At 40.7% G+C, this 15,725-nt stretch overlaps 1 protein-coding gene across 2 annotated transcripts; it reads right to left on the reverse strand.

Moving 5' to 3' along the window:
• Positions 1–4,435: 4,435 nt before the first annotated feature.
• On the reverse strand, positions 4,436–10,078 carry LOC147300606 (kelch-like protein 10). 2 transcript variants are annotated; one of them, XM_086285079.1, is made up of 5 exons: positions 9,807–10,078; positions 8,470–8,719; positions 7,212–7,826; positions 6,343–6,492; positions 4,436–4,952 (listed from the first exon to the last, which is right to left on the reverse strand). In XM_086285079.1, exons 1-5 carry the CDS (start codon positions 9,956–9,958, stop codon positions 4,590–4,592), a joined length of 1,530 nt encoding a protein of 509 aa, XP_086141205.1. In that variant the 5' UTR covers positions 9,959–10,078; the 3' UTR covers positions 4,436–4,589. The 2 variants fall into 2 exon arrangements, with proteins under 2 accessions (XP_086141205.1, XP_086141204.1); XM_086285078.1 differs by having other exon boundaries at positions 4,445–4,952; positions 8,239–8,719; positions 9,807–10,074.
• Positions 10,079–15,725: the final 5,647 nt, after the last annotated feature.

The raw sequence follows: 15,725 nt of genomic DNA on the forward strand, positions 1-15,725 counted from the left end.
TGTTACAGGAGAGACAAAAATGGAACCAAAAGAAGAAGAATCTAAAACCTGGAGATATAGTCATTATAATGGATTCTTCTGCACCGCGTGGTTCCTGGCCACTTGGAAGAGTTCTGGAAGCCATTTGTGACAAAAAAGGACTCGTGCGATCTGCACGTTTAAAAACAAAGACTAATATTCTGGAAAGACCTGTAACCAAACTTTGCTTGTTACATGAGACTGTAATCTAAAAGTGTGTTACTTATGTTTATTTATGTGAATGTATAGGTCTAAAGTAGACTCTATTAGTGGCTCCTTATTTTCTTTGTGATTAGAATTGCCATGTCTGATAGCCATTTCAATTAGGGGCCGGGGTGTAGGAGCCATTCTTGGGTTAATACCTTATGTGGTCACTAGAGGTTACCTTTTTCTGTTTTGATTATGTAATGTAAAGGTATTTAAGGTAGACGCACGTAATCGGCGTCAGGTGTGTCATTGAGAAGGCAAACAGTTTGTGACCGTTGCGCTGTTATGCTATGTCGATACGGAATAAAGACCAAAAATGACAAGATACATACTGCTGGATTTATTGGACTGTGAACATTCATGCATACCAGTGACATCGCGTCACCCCCGTTAACGACCACCTCAGTGGCTTCAAGCGTAGGCTTAGCCTCTACACCAAGGAAACTTAAAAACTCCTGAAGACGCCTGGAGACGGAAGAAGCCCCCCCACTCGGAGAAGGAACACCGCTGCGCCTTTTTCTTTTATCAAATCAAATCAAATCACTTTTATTGTCACATCACATGTGCAGGTACATTGGTACAGTACATGTGAGTGAAATTCTTGTGTGCGAGCTTCACAAGCAACAGAGTTGTGCAAATACAATAACGTAAACAAAGCAAAATACAAGGATGGCTAATCTGAAACTAATAAATATATGTACAATATATAATAGTATATGCATTTCTGGATGTGTATACTAAATGTTTTTCTGTGTGTGTGTGTGTGTGTGTGTGTGTGTATACACATTTTTACAAATTAAATAGAGTAAAAATAAAATAAAATATATAAAAATATACAGAGTTGAGACATGTGCAAGACAGTGGCATTACTGTACAGTGTGTAGTGCATAATGTTGAAGTTCCAGTAGTGAAGCTGAGGTGTCTATGATGTGTTTTAACTTCCCGTTCAGTGTTCTCGTTTCTAAACACTACTTTACCCAGAGTTTGTACAAGGCTTCATTCTCACCCCCGAACAGTTAATAAGGTGATAACGAGCAAAAGAAGTTGATAGAAAAGTTAACATCATTTTATCCGTTAGTAAAAATCAGTGTGTTTGGACTCGCTGGCTGATATTTTAGGGAATCGAGCTCATTCGTTCCCTTGCAGAGAGCTCAGTGTGGTATCATTCATCAGTTCGAGCAGCCAGTTTGGTTCTAAAGAACATGCAGCTGACTGAATGAGGCGTTTCATGATATTTAACCCACCGACAGCATAAAACAGAGTCGTTAGCTGATGAGCAGACTCTGGATTTTCTGTTGTTTGAGACTCGGTCATAGCAGCGTTTCATGTTAAAGTAAAACATGTTAGACTGGACTGACCTTGACCTTTGAGAGGTCAAACTGAAGGAAGCCTTTGTGTTTTACCTTCATTTTTCTGTTTATGAACAAAGACACGAGTCTGCAGAACATATCGTCGATCAGGCCTCTGTTCCCTAGATTTAGACACATTTCACACCCCTTCAGTGAGTCTTGATCATTTCAGCTGTGTTCTGAAATGAGAAACTGAACCCTTGAACACATCAGGGAACTGTTCACAGAGGTCCCAGAGACCTCTATAGGGCCAGAAGTCTTTTACAGACGCAGGGGTCGCCCCCTGGTGGCCTGTAAATGGAGTACAGTTTTTTTGTTTTGTTGCTTCACTTTTCCAACCTGGCAGCTGTGTCAATGTTCTGATGTCTGTGGTCCTTTTTGGCAGTGACGTCATTCCCGAGTTTGTGCATTCCAGCAGGAAAGTCAGAAAAGCAAAGTAAGATGGGATTTATTTTAGCTGCAGCACGTTCATTGATAGAATGTGGTAAGTGCTTAGCATGTGGCTTATATCATGAGTCACAAATACAGGTGAGTGACAGAGCAGATTATGTTTATGTTCTCTGTCACCATCTTGGATTGTTGAGGCTGCCTGCTCTGACTTTCCAAGAAGGAAATACTAGTTGAGGGGGAGTTCCAGATGAAAATTACTACTGGGAGCTCAGGAATTCCGACTTCCGACTCAATCTGGAATGCACCGTAAGCCAAGGGCCAACAAGACAACAGCAGATATTTTGACGTCGCCCCCTGGTGACAGGACAAGGTTACAGCACCATTGTACAACCACACCGCTGCCTTCAGTGACCTTGCTTTTTAGGTGTAACCACTTTTCTGTATCTCTGTTGACACTTAATCGCAAAAAAAAATGTTGTTTGAAGTCAAAATACAAAGAAATTGTGAGCAGTAATCGGCAAAAATAGTCTGATAATTATGGGGCGCCGTTTGTAAACTGAAACGTGCTGAAATTAACGGCAACATTTTTCCACATTTAGCTCAAAACCTTACAAAAACATGTTTTTTCGAGTAATTTTTTACAACATTTAGTAAAATATTTGTAACTTTTCATCAAATGTTAAATATTAAATCTAAATGTTAAATATTAAATCTAAATATTATATTTAAATCTAAATGTTAAATGTTAAACCTAAATGTTTAGGCTAATATGCAAATTTATTGTACGAATCAACGGAAATACCAAAATAAAAGCTTCCCGAAAACCTCCGGTGCAAAATTGTGTCTGTTCTCACCCCTCATTTCTCCCCGCCATGTGCTGCTTCACTTCTTGCCTACGAGCATGTCCAGCGATTTTGCTGGACATGCTTGAGGATTTTGTTTAAGTGTGGTAATGAGATGATGATTCTTTTTTCTGTATAGCTGAACAGGCTCTTGAGATCCTACATGTGCTGCCATCACTCTTCCCATCCACCTCTGCTCCTCCAAAGAGGGCACGGGATGCGAGTGAGGCTCTGGTGCATGTCCTTGAGGTGAGTTGTGTAAAATGTAGTAGTTGTTTTTTGTTTTTGTTCTTTTTGGGACAACAGTATTAAAAAATGCTTCTGATGAGTGCCAAAGTATTTTATATTCACATATTATATGTTCTAAGCCTTCAAAAGGCACCTAAAACACATTTTTGGAATGAGGGTTCTCACAGGTTAGATCTCTGTGACCAGTAAATACAAACATGGATGCATTACGTGGTAGCACATTTTTATCACCTCAATGATACCTAATTAAATGTAGCCTTGGTTTTCTGTTTTTCAGGAAGGCTAGACAGATGTGAACAGTAATTCCATCGAGAATAATTAAAAGTAGCAATTTCAGATGTGTTTTCTCAGAACCTCAACTTTTGTTGTAATTTAGCTTTAGTTATGTGTTTGAAACAAAAGTGCATCATCCTTACAAAAGTATGTCTGTGTTATGTGTTAAAGGACCAAGAAGACCCTAATACCTATCTGATGAAACGTCCTCTCTCCTGCCCAGTCCTGATTGTGAGTCCATCCAACTGCATCCTAGCGGTAGGAGATGTGCCAATAACCACATTTCCAAAAGACTTGGTTACCGAGGGTGCTTTATACCTTATGGCCTACTATTACACCCTTCACCTTACATACCCAAAGTGTGTAGCCACTCTGCTTTCCGTCATACAGACGGAGGTTCTCTTGGACAAAATCCATGAGAGAGATCTCACATCATCTTACAAGAAGAGCATGGCTGAGTGGACTGCTTTTATTGGCCAGTAAAGCCAATATGGTCAGATGGACTATAGGAAAGGACTTCCTCTCTCCTTCCACGGCTACTACAGTCCATGTTGGTTGTGATTGATTTTTGTTTGTAATTTGGCCAGGTTAGCCCAGTGTTATAATTAAGGGTGCACGATAATATTGGCTAACATGCCGACATTTTGTGTTTGGTTTGTGCAGTGCAGAGACAGCCTCGCTTTTAGTTAATTTTAAGATTTTTTTTTTTCTTTAATCTTGAGTTTAGACAGAAGACTATTCAGAAAATAGGCTCTACTGTGAAAGAGTAAATTGACTAAGCTGAGACTGACTAGTTTGGTATAAAAGTAAGAATTGCTTTATTGGGTATTGGCTAGTACAACTGTAAAATATTGGATACATCCTTACTCAAACCTATAGACTGTTACCAGACAGAACCGCAGCTGAAATAACAAGGGAGAGTGAAAACTTCCCTTTATTCTTATGGTGTTTACCTAGCAAGAGTTGAAAAGTCCGACATGCGGCTTATTGTGATCTGGTCACCCTGTGTGCATGTCTGGTATGGCTGCTCAGCAGCCATACATTACAGGGAATGAAAAAATCTTTTCAATTTGTTATTGTTGCAATTGCATTCTCTTAATAAAACCCAGTATCTACAGTGCAGGCTCTCCTACTGAAAGTTTTTGAGATACATACATAAAATGTCCAGTTCACCAGCAGTTTAATGCTCTAAAGATTTATTTCAGTCCTTCATGTTCGAGACTCAGATGTTGACACATGGCAGTACTGCACTTTAAAGATTTTACGTGGACTCTGGTGACTCCATTGCTAATTTCAGAACATCCTCAAGTGGCAGGAAGTCACGAGGAAAGGTGTACTCAGTCAGGTTGGAAAGTCCGGACATCACACAGCAGCTCAAGTCTGTGCGGAAAATATCCATGTCGCACGCCTCATACCACTCATTGGTTAAAGCGGTGTAGTACTCGACGTCCGAAGTGGTGGTGAAGCCATTGAAACCCCCGACGACAAAGAGGCGATCATCAATTACCTCAATGCCAAAGTTGCTGCGGGGGGTCAGCATAGAGAACACGAGGTTCCACGTGTTGGTATGCGGGTTGTAAGCCTCAGCGGTGCGCAGATAGTTGTTTCCATCGAAGCCACCAACCTAAAAGTAAATACGTGGCTCAAATGATTGAATGTAAGTGTAACCAGCTTCACCGTACCCCTGTAAGAAAATGCACCTGCTATATGTCTTTAGCTGCTTTTGCACAGATACTCCAGAAAGTGACGGAAGAATTAAGTTGCAATATTGTCCAAAGTTGCCCTTAATATGTAGCAGATACAAGGAAATTGTTTACCTTAGGTGTGATCTGACTACTGGAAATACTCTGATTGGTTTAGGGTTTTACCTGGATAAAGCGAACAGCTACCTGACATATTCTCATGCTGTTATATGGAGTTTACACATAAAAGTTGTTTAAAAAAGGCCCATTAACGTCCCAGTATTTGCATTTTCACAGGCCCGCATTTGTTGGGAATGTCTAGAAAAGATCAGGGTGCAGTGGTGTGTGAAAATGACTTCTGAATTAAAAGGAGAAAGTAAAATAAAGTAGAAGCCAGCTGTTGTGGAAGTCTGTATGAGACCTTTTTTCACTCAAGCCTCAACTACAGCTATTAAAGTGCTGTTGTCTATTACACCACGCTATTATCAACAAAGATGAATAGCCCTCGACAAAAAGTATTTGTGTTTTCAGTATAAATGTCTTCACAGCTCTTTTGCCTTTAGTCCAAAAAGGAACACTGAGTTCCAGTCCTTTCTTCCTATAACAGATTAAAGTAGCCCTGACAGGCTATAAGTGCCTATAAGCCTGATCAAAGACCCTGAGGTCAGCACCAGGGTAAGGTCACTGCATTCTGCTGATGATAACTTTTCCTTTTTTTGAATAGAGACTTAGTCTGAATAGAAAATAAATACTAAACGGTAGCTAGCTAAATAAAGAAGTGTGTCTCAGAAGGTGAGACTAAAATCTTTGCTTTTTACCAAAGGGTGCAGCTGCAAAACAACTAAATAAGTGGTTTTAAGGCAAATAGCAAGATAAATTTACAGCTAAAAGGCCTACCGTCCCCAGAGGATGAGTTCTAATCACTTGGCTTATTCCCTCATTTTTCTAAAGGTATTGCAGGATAAGTTTGAAATTGTCTCTAACATATGTCCTCTATGGAACGATGAGGATGACAATGTTGGTTTTGAATAAGTATTTCTGTTGTACTGAGTGAAATGTGAAATCATCAAAGACACAACATTTTGGGAATGAGGCACATGAAAAAAAAAAGAGAGGCAGAAACATCACTAATCAGTTAAATTAATACATAGAATGAGTAAGAATGCCTTCTCTGAACCTGTGGTCAGGATAGGAATCTGATCATTGATAAATACAAAACAAAGTTAGCCAAATTCTGTGTCAGCCAAATCTGTGTTAAGCCTTGCTGATCAAAGCACATTACAGATTTGATTTGTATGTTACGTGAGTGTCAGCACTACTTTGTGGTCTTACTGCAAAGACATGATCCGCATATGCAATGACACCTATCCCGCTGCGGCGGCTGTTCATGGGACTGATCATCGTCCACTGGTTGCTCTCTGGGTTGTAATATTCAGCTGTCTGCAGACACTCGTTGCCATTGAGTCCACCACAAATGTAAATCTGAAAACAAAAAAGGGACATTAAAAATTTTTACATTTCTTAGATTTCAGTTGGAAACAATGTTACCTGTAAGTGAAATGTTTCCACATCATTTGTGAAGTAAGACCGATACTCAGTACCCAAGTGTCCAACTGAAAAATATGACAATTAACAAATGTGTGTGTTTTACAATTTTTTTAATATCTGTTATATTTTAGTTGACAAGTCAACTCAAATAAAGTACTGTACATAAATGCAAAGATGCACTTGTGATCAGTTAGAAACAAAATAGATATATATTAGTATATTTTTCAACTTTTTAAACTATACTTTTAAATTTGAAAACATGAACATAGAAACCAGTTTGTGACCTATCTTGCACCTCGCTTCACTGTAAAAATGTGTATTCCCTGACTGGTTGGCAAGTGGTTGCTGGAGGTTGATGGCTGTCACTACTGTGAAATTGTAACCAGGAAGGTTTTGCACCACAAGCCTCCTTGTGTTTCCTTTGGTTGTAAGCAGACTGTTGAGGTTTGCATGGAGTACTCTGACTTACTGCAAATACTCAAACTATTTGCTGTAGAAATCTGTAGAGTCTTTCATACAACCACTGCCTAACCAGCTGAGGAGTACACATTTTCCCCTAGCAACTGGTTGTTACCAAAGGTTGCTGACAGGTCTCTAGGCCTGTGTGCCTTAGACCCTACTCTATTTCTCTGCTACTGTTTTACTTCACCCACCCGGTTGTTAAGTGTTGTGCAGCTGGCGTGGCTCCTCTGTTCGTGCATCGGTGCAATAAGACTCCACTGGTTGATTTCAGGTTGATAGCGCTCTGCACTGCTGAGTCGTACATGCCCGTCGTGGCCTCCCAGGGCATAGATGAACCCGTTCAACACAGTCACGCTCACATAGCAGCGGCGGGAGTGCATGGGCGCCACCTCATTCCAGGCGTGAGTGGTCAGGTCAAACCTACGGACGCTGTTGAAATGCTCCACCCCGTCGAAGCCACCAACGGAGTAGACGTACCCGTTGAGGAAGGCGGCTCCATGATAAGCACGAGGACACTCGAGGTTGTTCGTTACGTTGACCCAGCGGTTAGCCCGGCAATCGTAGGCCTCGATGCCGTTAGTTGGCTCACCACCACTCCACCCCCCAATGGCCAGCAGGATGGAATGAGGCAGGCGGGGACGAGCAAGAGGGTGATACAAGGCAGACATGAAGGGTCTGCTTCCTAGATCATGTATGTCTAAGATGGCATTACTTATCATGGACAGGCACTCAGAATTGGCCTCCACCAGCTCACTAGACAGCACATTGTCCTTTAGGTAGTCTGACGTCATCAATCCCAGTCGGACCTATAGAGAGATGACAGAAGAGAATGTGACTATGAATTTCAACTACATCAGTTTTAGTAAACTCAAGCTTCTTTAGGATAATGCTCCTAATGTTGTTTAATTTTCTTATTGCTAGCAAGAGAGCGACCAAAGTCAGACACCATTAGCCTTTTCGTCAACAGGGACAGTTTTTAGTCATAGCCCTAGCAACTATACTTAATAAATATAATTTATTCTATAGTATGTGTGTAGAGATCTGATACGGTTTTAATGCTCTTGAAGAGAATTTCTTAAATGTGGTTTGGCTACACCTGAAAAGAGCAAAATCTCAAGATATTAAAGCATCCTTATACCCAGATGGATCGACTCAATCTATGACTTAAATGCTGAAGATTTAAGTCCAAACTAAATGTAGTAATGAAAGTTTATAGACCTTGGACAACAGAGCGGTGAGGTGTTGTTTCCGTTGTACAGGTACATGGCTAATCCACTTTGTAAGCGCTTCATACAAAGTGGTCTCCCACACATTGAGGTCCTCTCTATCAAGGATGTCAGCAAGTTCCTCCACAGTTAGGTGCAGGAACTCCTCCTCAAGAACAACCTGCTCAAAGTTACTGATGATGTAGTGGTAGGCCTTGGTGCGTAGTTCGGGTGATAAGCATACTTTTGTGAACTGCCAAATGCCAACGCAGTTCTCTGGGCACAGTTGCTCCCCGAGGAAGTCAGAGCAGAGTTTCACAATGTCCATTGCATTGAATTGATCAGCTGCCATGAGAAGTTCCACTACATTTTCCCCCGTTATGGAAACTGAGCCGGTGTATGCAAAGTTAATGATGAGTGCCATCATCTCAGAAGACAAGCCAGGTATGTTGAAGACCTGTTTGTCTGGGTCGCTGCAGTGGGTGAAAAGAGCCCTGAGGGTAGAGATGGAGACAGAGTAGAGAATATTAAAAGGTGTGGAGGCAACAAGATAATAAACTATGTCATGCACAAGTACTCCAAGTAACTCCAAAACAGAGTTTGTACATGTTTAGTGCACTTGATTGTTGGGTTTTCAATGTCTTTATTACATTGGCAGCATGTTTATGAAGCTATTGCCAAACACAATGCAGTCCCACACCATGACAGAGCCTCCACCGTGCTTTAAAGTTAACTCTAAACACTCACTGTTGTACCTCTATGACAAATATTGAAATCAACTCCATAGGGCCAGTTTACCCTGATATTTAGTCTAGTTATTGCGTAATTTGGCATACCTCAGTCTGTTTCCTTTCCTTATGGAAGTTCCAGTGCATGTTGCTTAATTACAGTCTCTGTTTCCCTTCCACAACCATTTCTTTTCTTTTTTTTTCTTAACATTTATTTATTGGTTTTAACAGGTTTTACATGAACCATGAAACCATTTCTGATGAGGATGAGGAAACCATTCCTCTGAAAATGATCGGGTACAAGCACTGGACTAAAAAGGGTGAAAAATGTCCAAACCAAACCTTTATAAGTCTTCAAAAAAACACAGAACTATTGCTCAAGTGGACTTTTAAAAAATCATCTGTTTCAAAGCAAAATATAAAAAAATGAGAGGCAACTCAAAACTTTTGCTCAGCGTATAACTGTATAACACAGTTCAACCTTTTTAGTATCAGGAAGTCTGGTGTGTCTTACTGTCTCAATAACAGTGGGGAAGATATTAATGTAACTTAATAAAACACTTCAATTAGACTTCACACAATCACCAAGTGATTCACAGTGCTTTTTAAATGGCACATTTACTGAAGTGGAATCTGGAGCTCTGTGAAGGTAATGATGAAATCTGCAAATGTTTGCATTATGTTTTGGGTGTATCTGTCAGTTGACCGTGACAAAGTCTTTCTATCAGAAAAGTTTTATGATTCAACCTGTTCCTTTTGGTTGGCACTGTTTCACCAACTAAGACCATGAATTACATTTTTCACAGGTATAAATCAGTCAACTGTCCTTCACATTATCAGGTAAGCAACTCACCTGAAGTACGGCGTACAGTTACATAGGATGATCCTGTGGACCGGAAATTCAACATCCTCCACTTTGATGATTGCATCACAAAATTGTCCCTCCAAACAGAGTTCATTATTTACTGAGCTCGACTTGTATGGCAGCTGGCCTTCTTCACTCATCTTGAGTTTTGTGACTGCTTTTCTTAGTTTTTTTGTCTGCAGTTTGTCTTGAAGTGTTCAAAATCAAACCTAACTGTGGAATTTGGGGAATGGAGCCCATGACATCATCATGACTTGGCAACTGTTGCCATGAATTGTTTTGAAATGTATATTTACATTGCATAAAAAAAAAGCTTTGTTTTGATTTGATTTGGATTTAAGAAATTGCATATGAGCCTCACAGATAGCATACAGCATTTTGTATGTTTGCCTCACAGAGGTCACCTAGTAAAATAAGCACTTCAAAACACTCTTACGAATGGACTACAATATCATATTTAGCTCATATTTAACCTTAATAGGCCATTTTGTTTAATAAAATCACTTTGTAATATCCAAACACAGATATTACAAAGTGTGATTCATGGCTAAGCTGTTTTCTTGGGTTGTATTAGACTTTTATCTAGTTGGAAAAATGGGCTCCTGCACTTTACTGATGTACAATAGTAGTAAGAAAGAAAGAAACAAAACACATATATACACTGTATGTATAGTACAAGACTGTTATAATGACGGTGCTTGACAGTATTACCTCAGACAGGTGCAAGCAGTCACCTGTCTGAGCACAGACTGCAGATCTGTTGTTGAGCAATTTCTTTCCATTCATAGATAAATGCAGCATCCAGCTGCAATGGGTTCTGGTTGCCTCTAATGAACATGCCAGCCCAAAATTACCCAGGCATATTCAGTGGGAGAGACATCAACACTAAATGCTGGCCAAGGAAGTGTCTGGATATGCTAGTGATCTTTGGCAATGTGGAGGCGACACGCAAACTGCCACAGGCCAGGTTGTTGTACAGGTTAGAGAACTTCATCTCGATAGCTCTGTCAAGTCACTTCCACCAAGAACAGTCAGATGGTCATGCAAGGGATCACGCGGGATCATGCGTCATGCATGCTCAGCCTGGCATCAGGATGCTTCAGTCAGTTGCAGCAGGGTGGCAGTGATGACAGTATAAGGCATAGGTGTCAAACTCTGGCCCGCGGGCCAAATTTGGCCCGCAGCCTAATTACATTTGGCCCGCAAAGCCATACCAAATTATTATTAGAGCTGGCCTACTGGTATTATACAACTAATATACATATTGTTTAGTATTAAACTTTGCTTGTTCCATATTCAGTTTTTCAGCAAAACTTGTTTGAGTCCATAAGAAGAGATTCATTCTTAAATCTGGAGGAAGATTTTTTTTTCAATAAATATTAATGTTAGCCCGCGACCTTGTTCCAGTTTTGAATTTTGGCCCACTGTGTATTTGAGTTTGACACCCCTGGTATAAGGCATACACCAGAGAAGTCATTCCTTTGTCACTATCAGTGGCTTCATCCACCTGCAGAGGAAAGCAGCTACCATGCACCTTATCATTAAGCACTCGATAGGCAACTTTACAGGGGTAGAGCACAGACGCAGTTTTAGCAGAGACACTGTTGAGCACGACGGTTTAGAAGTGTGTGTCTGAAAAAGCCCTCTGACTTGTCTTTGTGCTCTGGATGTTTGGCGTCTTAGCTTGTTAAGCTTTAAACTGTCACAAACTTGCACTTTAAGACAGACACGCTGCGGCCTCTCCTCATCACCCACCGCTGCGCAGGTATGCTTCATCTTATCTTCTTTGGTTTGGAAACTGTAAGAAACTCCATTCCGGGTTTCTCTGAGGCGTGGGCTTTCATCATCAGAGTTCATCCTCCTATAACAATTAAAATATTCTCAAGCATGATCAACGGTTAATTACGGCACCGGCCGGAGTACCGGGAGCAGTTTGGAAGAACAAAAAGACGCGGAGACTGTTCTAAATTGTCATCCCAAACTAACTCAAAGTTTATTCTTTGTGCAGCAGTTTTTATAGGCAGAAGGGTTTGTGTGTCAACAAGTTTCAAGTTACAACCATATAAGGAAGTTCCCCCTAGCTCTGAAAGGGGCCTTCTATAATCTCAACATACCTTTGAAAGGTCCGTTAAACACTAGACAGTTAGAATCCTTTAGTGATATAAGTTTGCACATGGTAGAATACTGCATGTAGTTATTTGCATTAGGAAATGTTTAACCATGTATACCCAGAGGCACATAATCAATTGTGTGTGATCCTTAGCAGGCTGCAAGCCTGGTGTGCACTCCAGGAATGCACCCCCACGTCCTGGGAGCATGAGAGCTTGCACCCCGTCCTATTGTTCCACGGCAGGATCAAGCAGCTATGCCTGTTCCAGTTTAAGTGCCTTCTTTACATATAGATGAACTGTTGGATTTTCCAGACCAGCAGGCCAAGGGAAGTCGCCCATGGGGTCACAGCAAGAGGAGATGAGGTTCAAACAAAGGGCATTGCAGAAACAGGGTCCTTTGTATAACATCATCAAAAACAATATCCTGTAAATGCTACCATGTAGAGCTGGGCGATATGAGATTTTTTCATATCACGATATGTTTTTTTCATTTCAGGCGATAACGATATCTATCACGATATAAGCCAAATAACTATATTTGTAAGATTTAAATGTGCCGTTGCTCACAAGTAAAATGTGAAATAATCAGCAGCTTGTTTTTATTTAAATATTTATTTCCCATAATAAGTTCAACAGGGTAGATGTACTTAAGGAACATGAGACTTTTTCAGATAAATAAAGGCAAATATTGCAAACTACACAAAAGGCAGCCGCTGAAGCGTTTAAGTTTCAAAATAGAACAAACGAAACAGACTAAATTGTCAATTCCACTTAGAAACAAAATATTAATTCTAAAAATAAATCTTAGTTTGTTTTACAGAAGAACAGACAAAACTGACAAACTTTTGTCAATATCAAATAAACTGAGAACTAAAAGGAAATTCTCAATCTCTCCTTGTTGTATAGCTGAGCTTTTCAAACAGTTTTGTGCGGTCAGCTGAGCGCACCATCCGCTCCGAGCTCCCTGACCTGCACTCAATCTACAGCAGGCGGTGCTGGACCAAGGCCAGGAAGATCGTGAAGGACCTCAGCCATCCCAACAACGGACTGTTCTCTCTGTTGAGGTCAGGAAAGCGATTCCGCTCCCTGAAGACCAACACAGAGAGACTGAGGAGGAGCTTCTTCCCGCAGGCGATACGGTCTCTCAATCACACCACCACACAGTCCTGACCCACACATACAGTTCTTACACACACACTGGACTTTCTGGACTTTGGTTTTGCACAACACTGGTCACTATATTCTTCATTTCCGGTTAATACTTGTACAGCTGCTGTTAGTGTGTATATATTTATTTATATTTAGATTTCTTCATACATTCTTATATAGTTCTATATTGTGTATTTTGTTGTACAGTTATTTTATTTTCAACTTTAATTTATATATTTATCTTTATCTTATTCTTCCCAGTTAAATTTACCCTTCATTCTAATTTGTGTTGTACAGTTATTTCATTTTTAACCTTAATTTATATTTTATTCCTTCCTAGTTAAATTTACCCTTTTTAATTTTTCATATTTATTTCCTATCTTATTCATAGCCTTTTCCTTTTTTGTTCTCTTTAGGTCACGAGCAGTTGTCCAAGCATTTCACTACATATCGTACTGTGTATGACTGTGTACGTGACAAATAAAATTTGAATTTGAAATTTGAATTTGAGTTTTAACAGTTACTTTAGTCTGACAAAAGCCGAATGACGAATTAGCGCTTCCAGTCAGAGACTGAGGCTACGTCCACACGTACACGGGTATTTTTGAAAACGGAGATTTTCCGTTTTCGTTTTAAAAAATAATCCCGTCCACACATAAAGGCAGAAATGAAGAAAAACGCTGCTATGAACATGCCAAAGCAGCAGGTGGCGCTAGATTCCTAACTGTGCAGAAATGTTGGCCAATCAGAAGTCTAGAAGCCTCGGTGGGAAAAAGTAAACAAAGCTGCGGCATAGAAGCAGAACCGAGTCGTATGTGTGGAGGGACAGTAACTGTGTGTATATGTAAGCATTTAAACACTGCAGAGAGTAGAATTAACAGTATTGTAGAAATTCATTTCACCGAAACAATAACGTGGCGCACAGTGTGACGCATGCACCAGTTTATTGTATTTCCAGACTTGCTTTCGGCACAATTTACAGTGCACGCTGCTCTGTTTTTTGTCAGACTTGAAATAGCCGAAATACCTTCACACTACGGAACTTCTATGGCTCTTCCGTTCGACAATCTCTCCGGCATTGGAACCATCATCTGTTTTCTCTTCGGTCACGCTCGGTTGATTTTTCTAGTCGGCACACTCATTTCCTCCATTACGCGCTGGCTGCTTCCCAAACAAACACGTGCGGCTTGGCACTTGTGCTGAACAAGTCACGCGACGTGACGCTGCGGCTGTGATTGGTTCGGCTCTGCGCTACTTAGTTTGGATTGGCTGACCTTTTTTAAAAAAAATTTTTTAATTTTTTAATTTTAAGAGGACAAGAGCGGCGAGGTCTATCGCGATAGCTTAATTTCTCTATCGAGTAAAAGTTATATCGCGATACATATCGTTATCGTTCTATCGCCCAGCTCTACTACCATGGTATCAAAATATCACAACAGAAACATATTTGGTGATGCTTCATCATCTGCTTTGTGTTTGTGTGCGAGCCCCGTCAAAAGCCTGTGCATTATGCTGGCAGCGTCCAAGATGCAGCTTCTGGTTTTTTTTCTGCATTAACATCTCGGGTTGCATTTCATTTTCTTAGTACTTATTTTAATATCTTTAGTTTTTTGTATTTTGGTCTTACTGTAATTTACCTGCTGTGGGCTCAGAGTTATTTTCCCTGATTTTATTTCATATAAACGTGTTTTTCAACCAAACGGTGAGGACTTACCTTCTTCCTTCAACTTCAGAATAGTTGCATGAAGTATACAGGGCAGGAGGTGACGGGCCAGGTCTGCAGGTTTCTGCATCGCCATGTAGTGCAGAACCTAAAGACAAACCCCCAAAAAGTTTAGTCTTCCTGGCTTCTGTTTTCTTTTTGCTCTTTCAGATCAACAGAATATTTTTGCACAGCCAACAGGCTGCCTCTGAAGAAGACTCCAGATAAACGGTGACCTTTCTCTATGATGGTTATTCACAGAGGGACCGGTCATACCCAGATCTTTAAATCTGTCATAAGACTATCAGTGAGCATTATTTTTAACTTTCTCTTTTTGGATAAACAATGTCTTTAAAAGACAGGCAACATTTTCAGTGATGGTGCAAACTGGAGCTCCGAGCTCTGCTTTCATATGTGCAGGAAGAACATGCAAACGCTTGGCAGGGACCTGCCCGGGTCCAAATCCAGGACCCTCTTTGGGTGAGGAAACAACTAACCCCAGTTACTGTTTGTCCCTTTCCCATAAAGCCGACCGGATCATTAATAGAAGCTGGTTTAAAGTTGTTCTTCATTTAACACCATCACACCACAGAGAGCTGCTGTGTGTCAGTTAAACATCGTGTGTGACAGCATCAGATCCTTTTTCATCAACATGTGAAAATGCTTCAACATACATGAGCCAAAACGGTCCCATGGCAGAAGCTGATCCTGAAAATCAGCAGAAACATTCATGAAAACACTTTGTGATCCACTTAGTAAACACGTTTGGCTTAAAAACACGCATGCGGCAAAACGAACGACCTGCTTCAGACCTTCTCGGCCTCCTTGGTGTCATCAAAAAGTCTTTTTTTGCGTCGTGCAGGTGTGACCCTGGCAGTCTCCCAAGCCTCCACCCACATGTTGCCTGGGATCTTCATCCTGGGACTGAGTGTCCCCGTCACCATC

This window comes from Aulonocara sp. 'chitande type north' Nkhata Bay, unplaced genomic scaffold (assembly GCF_057382095.1).
Source record: "Aulonocara sp. 'chitande type north' Nkhata Bay isolate Kocher_YH1m ecotype deep benthic unplaced genomic scaffold, A_spYH_male_GT1.1 unmapped_scaffold_23, whole genome shotgun sequence".
In the NCBI taxonomy this organism is placed as follows: domain Eukaryota; kingdom Metazoa; phylum Chordata; class Actinopteri; order Cichliformes; family Cichlidae; genus Aulonocara; species Aulonocara sp. 'chitande type north' Nkhata Bay.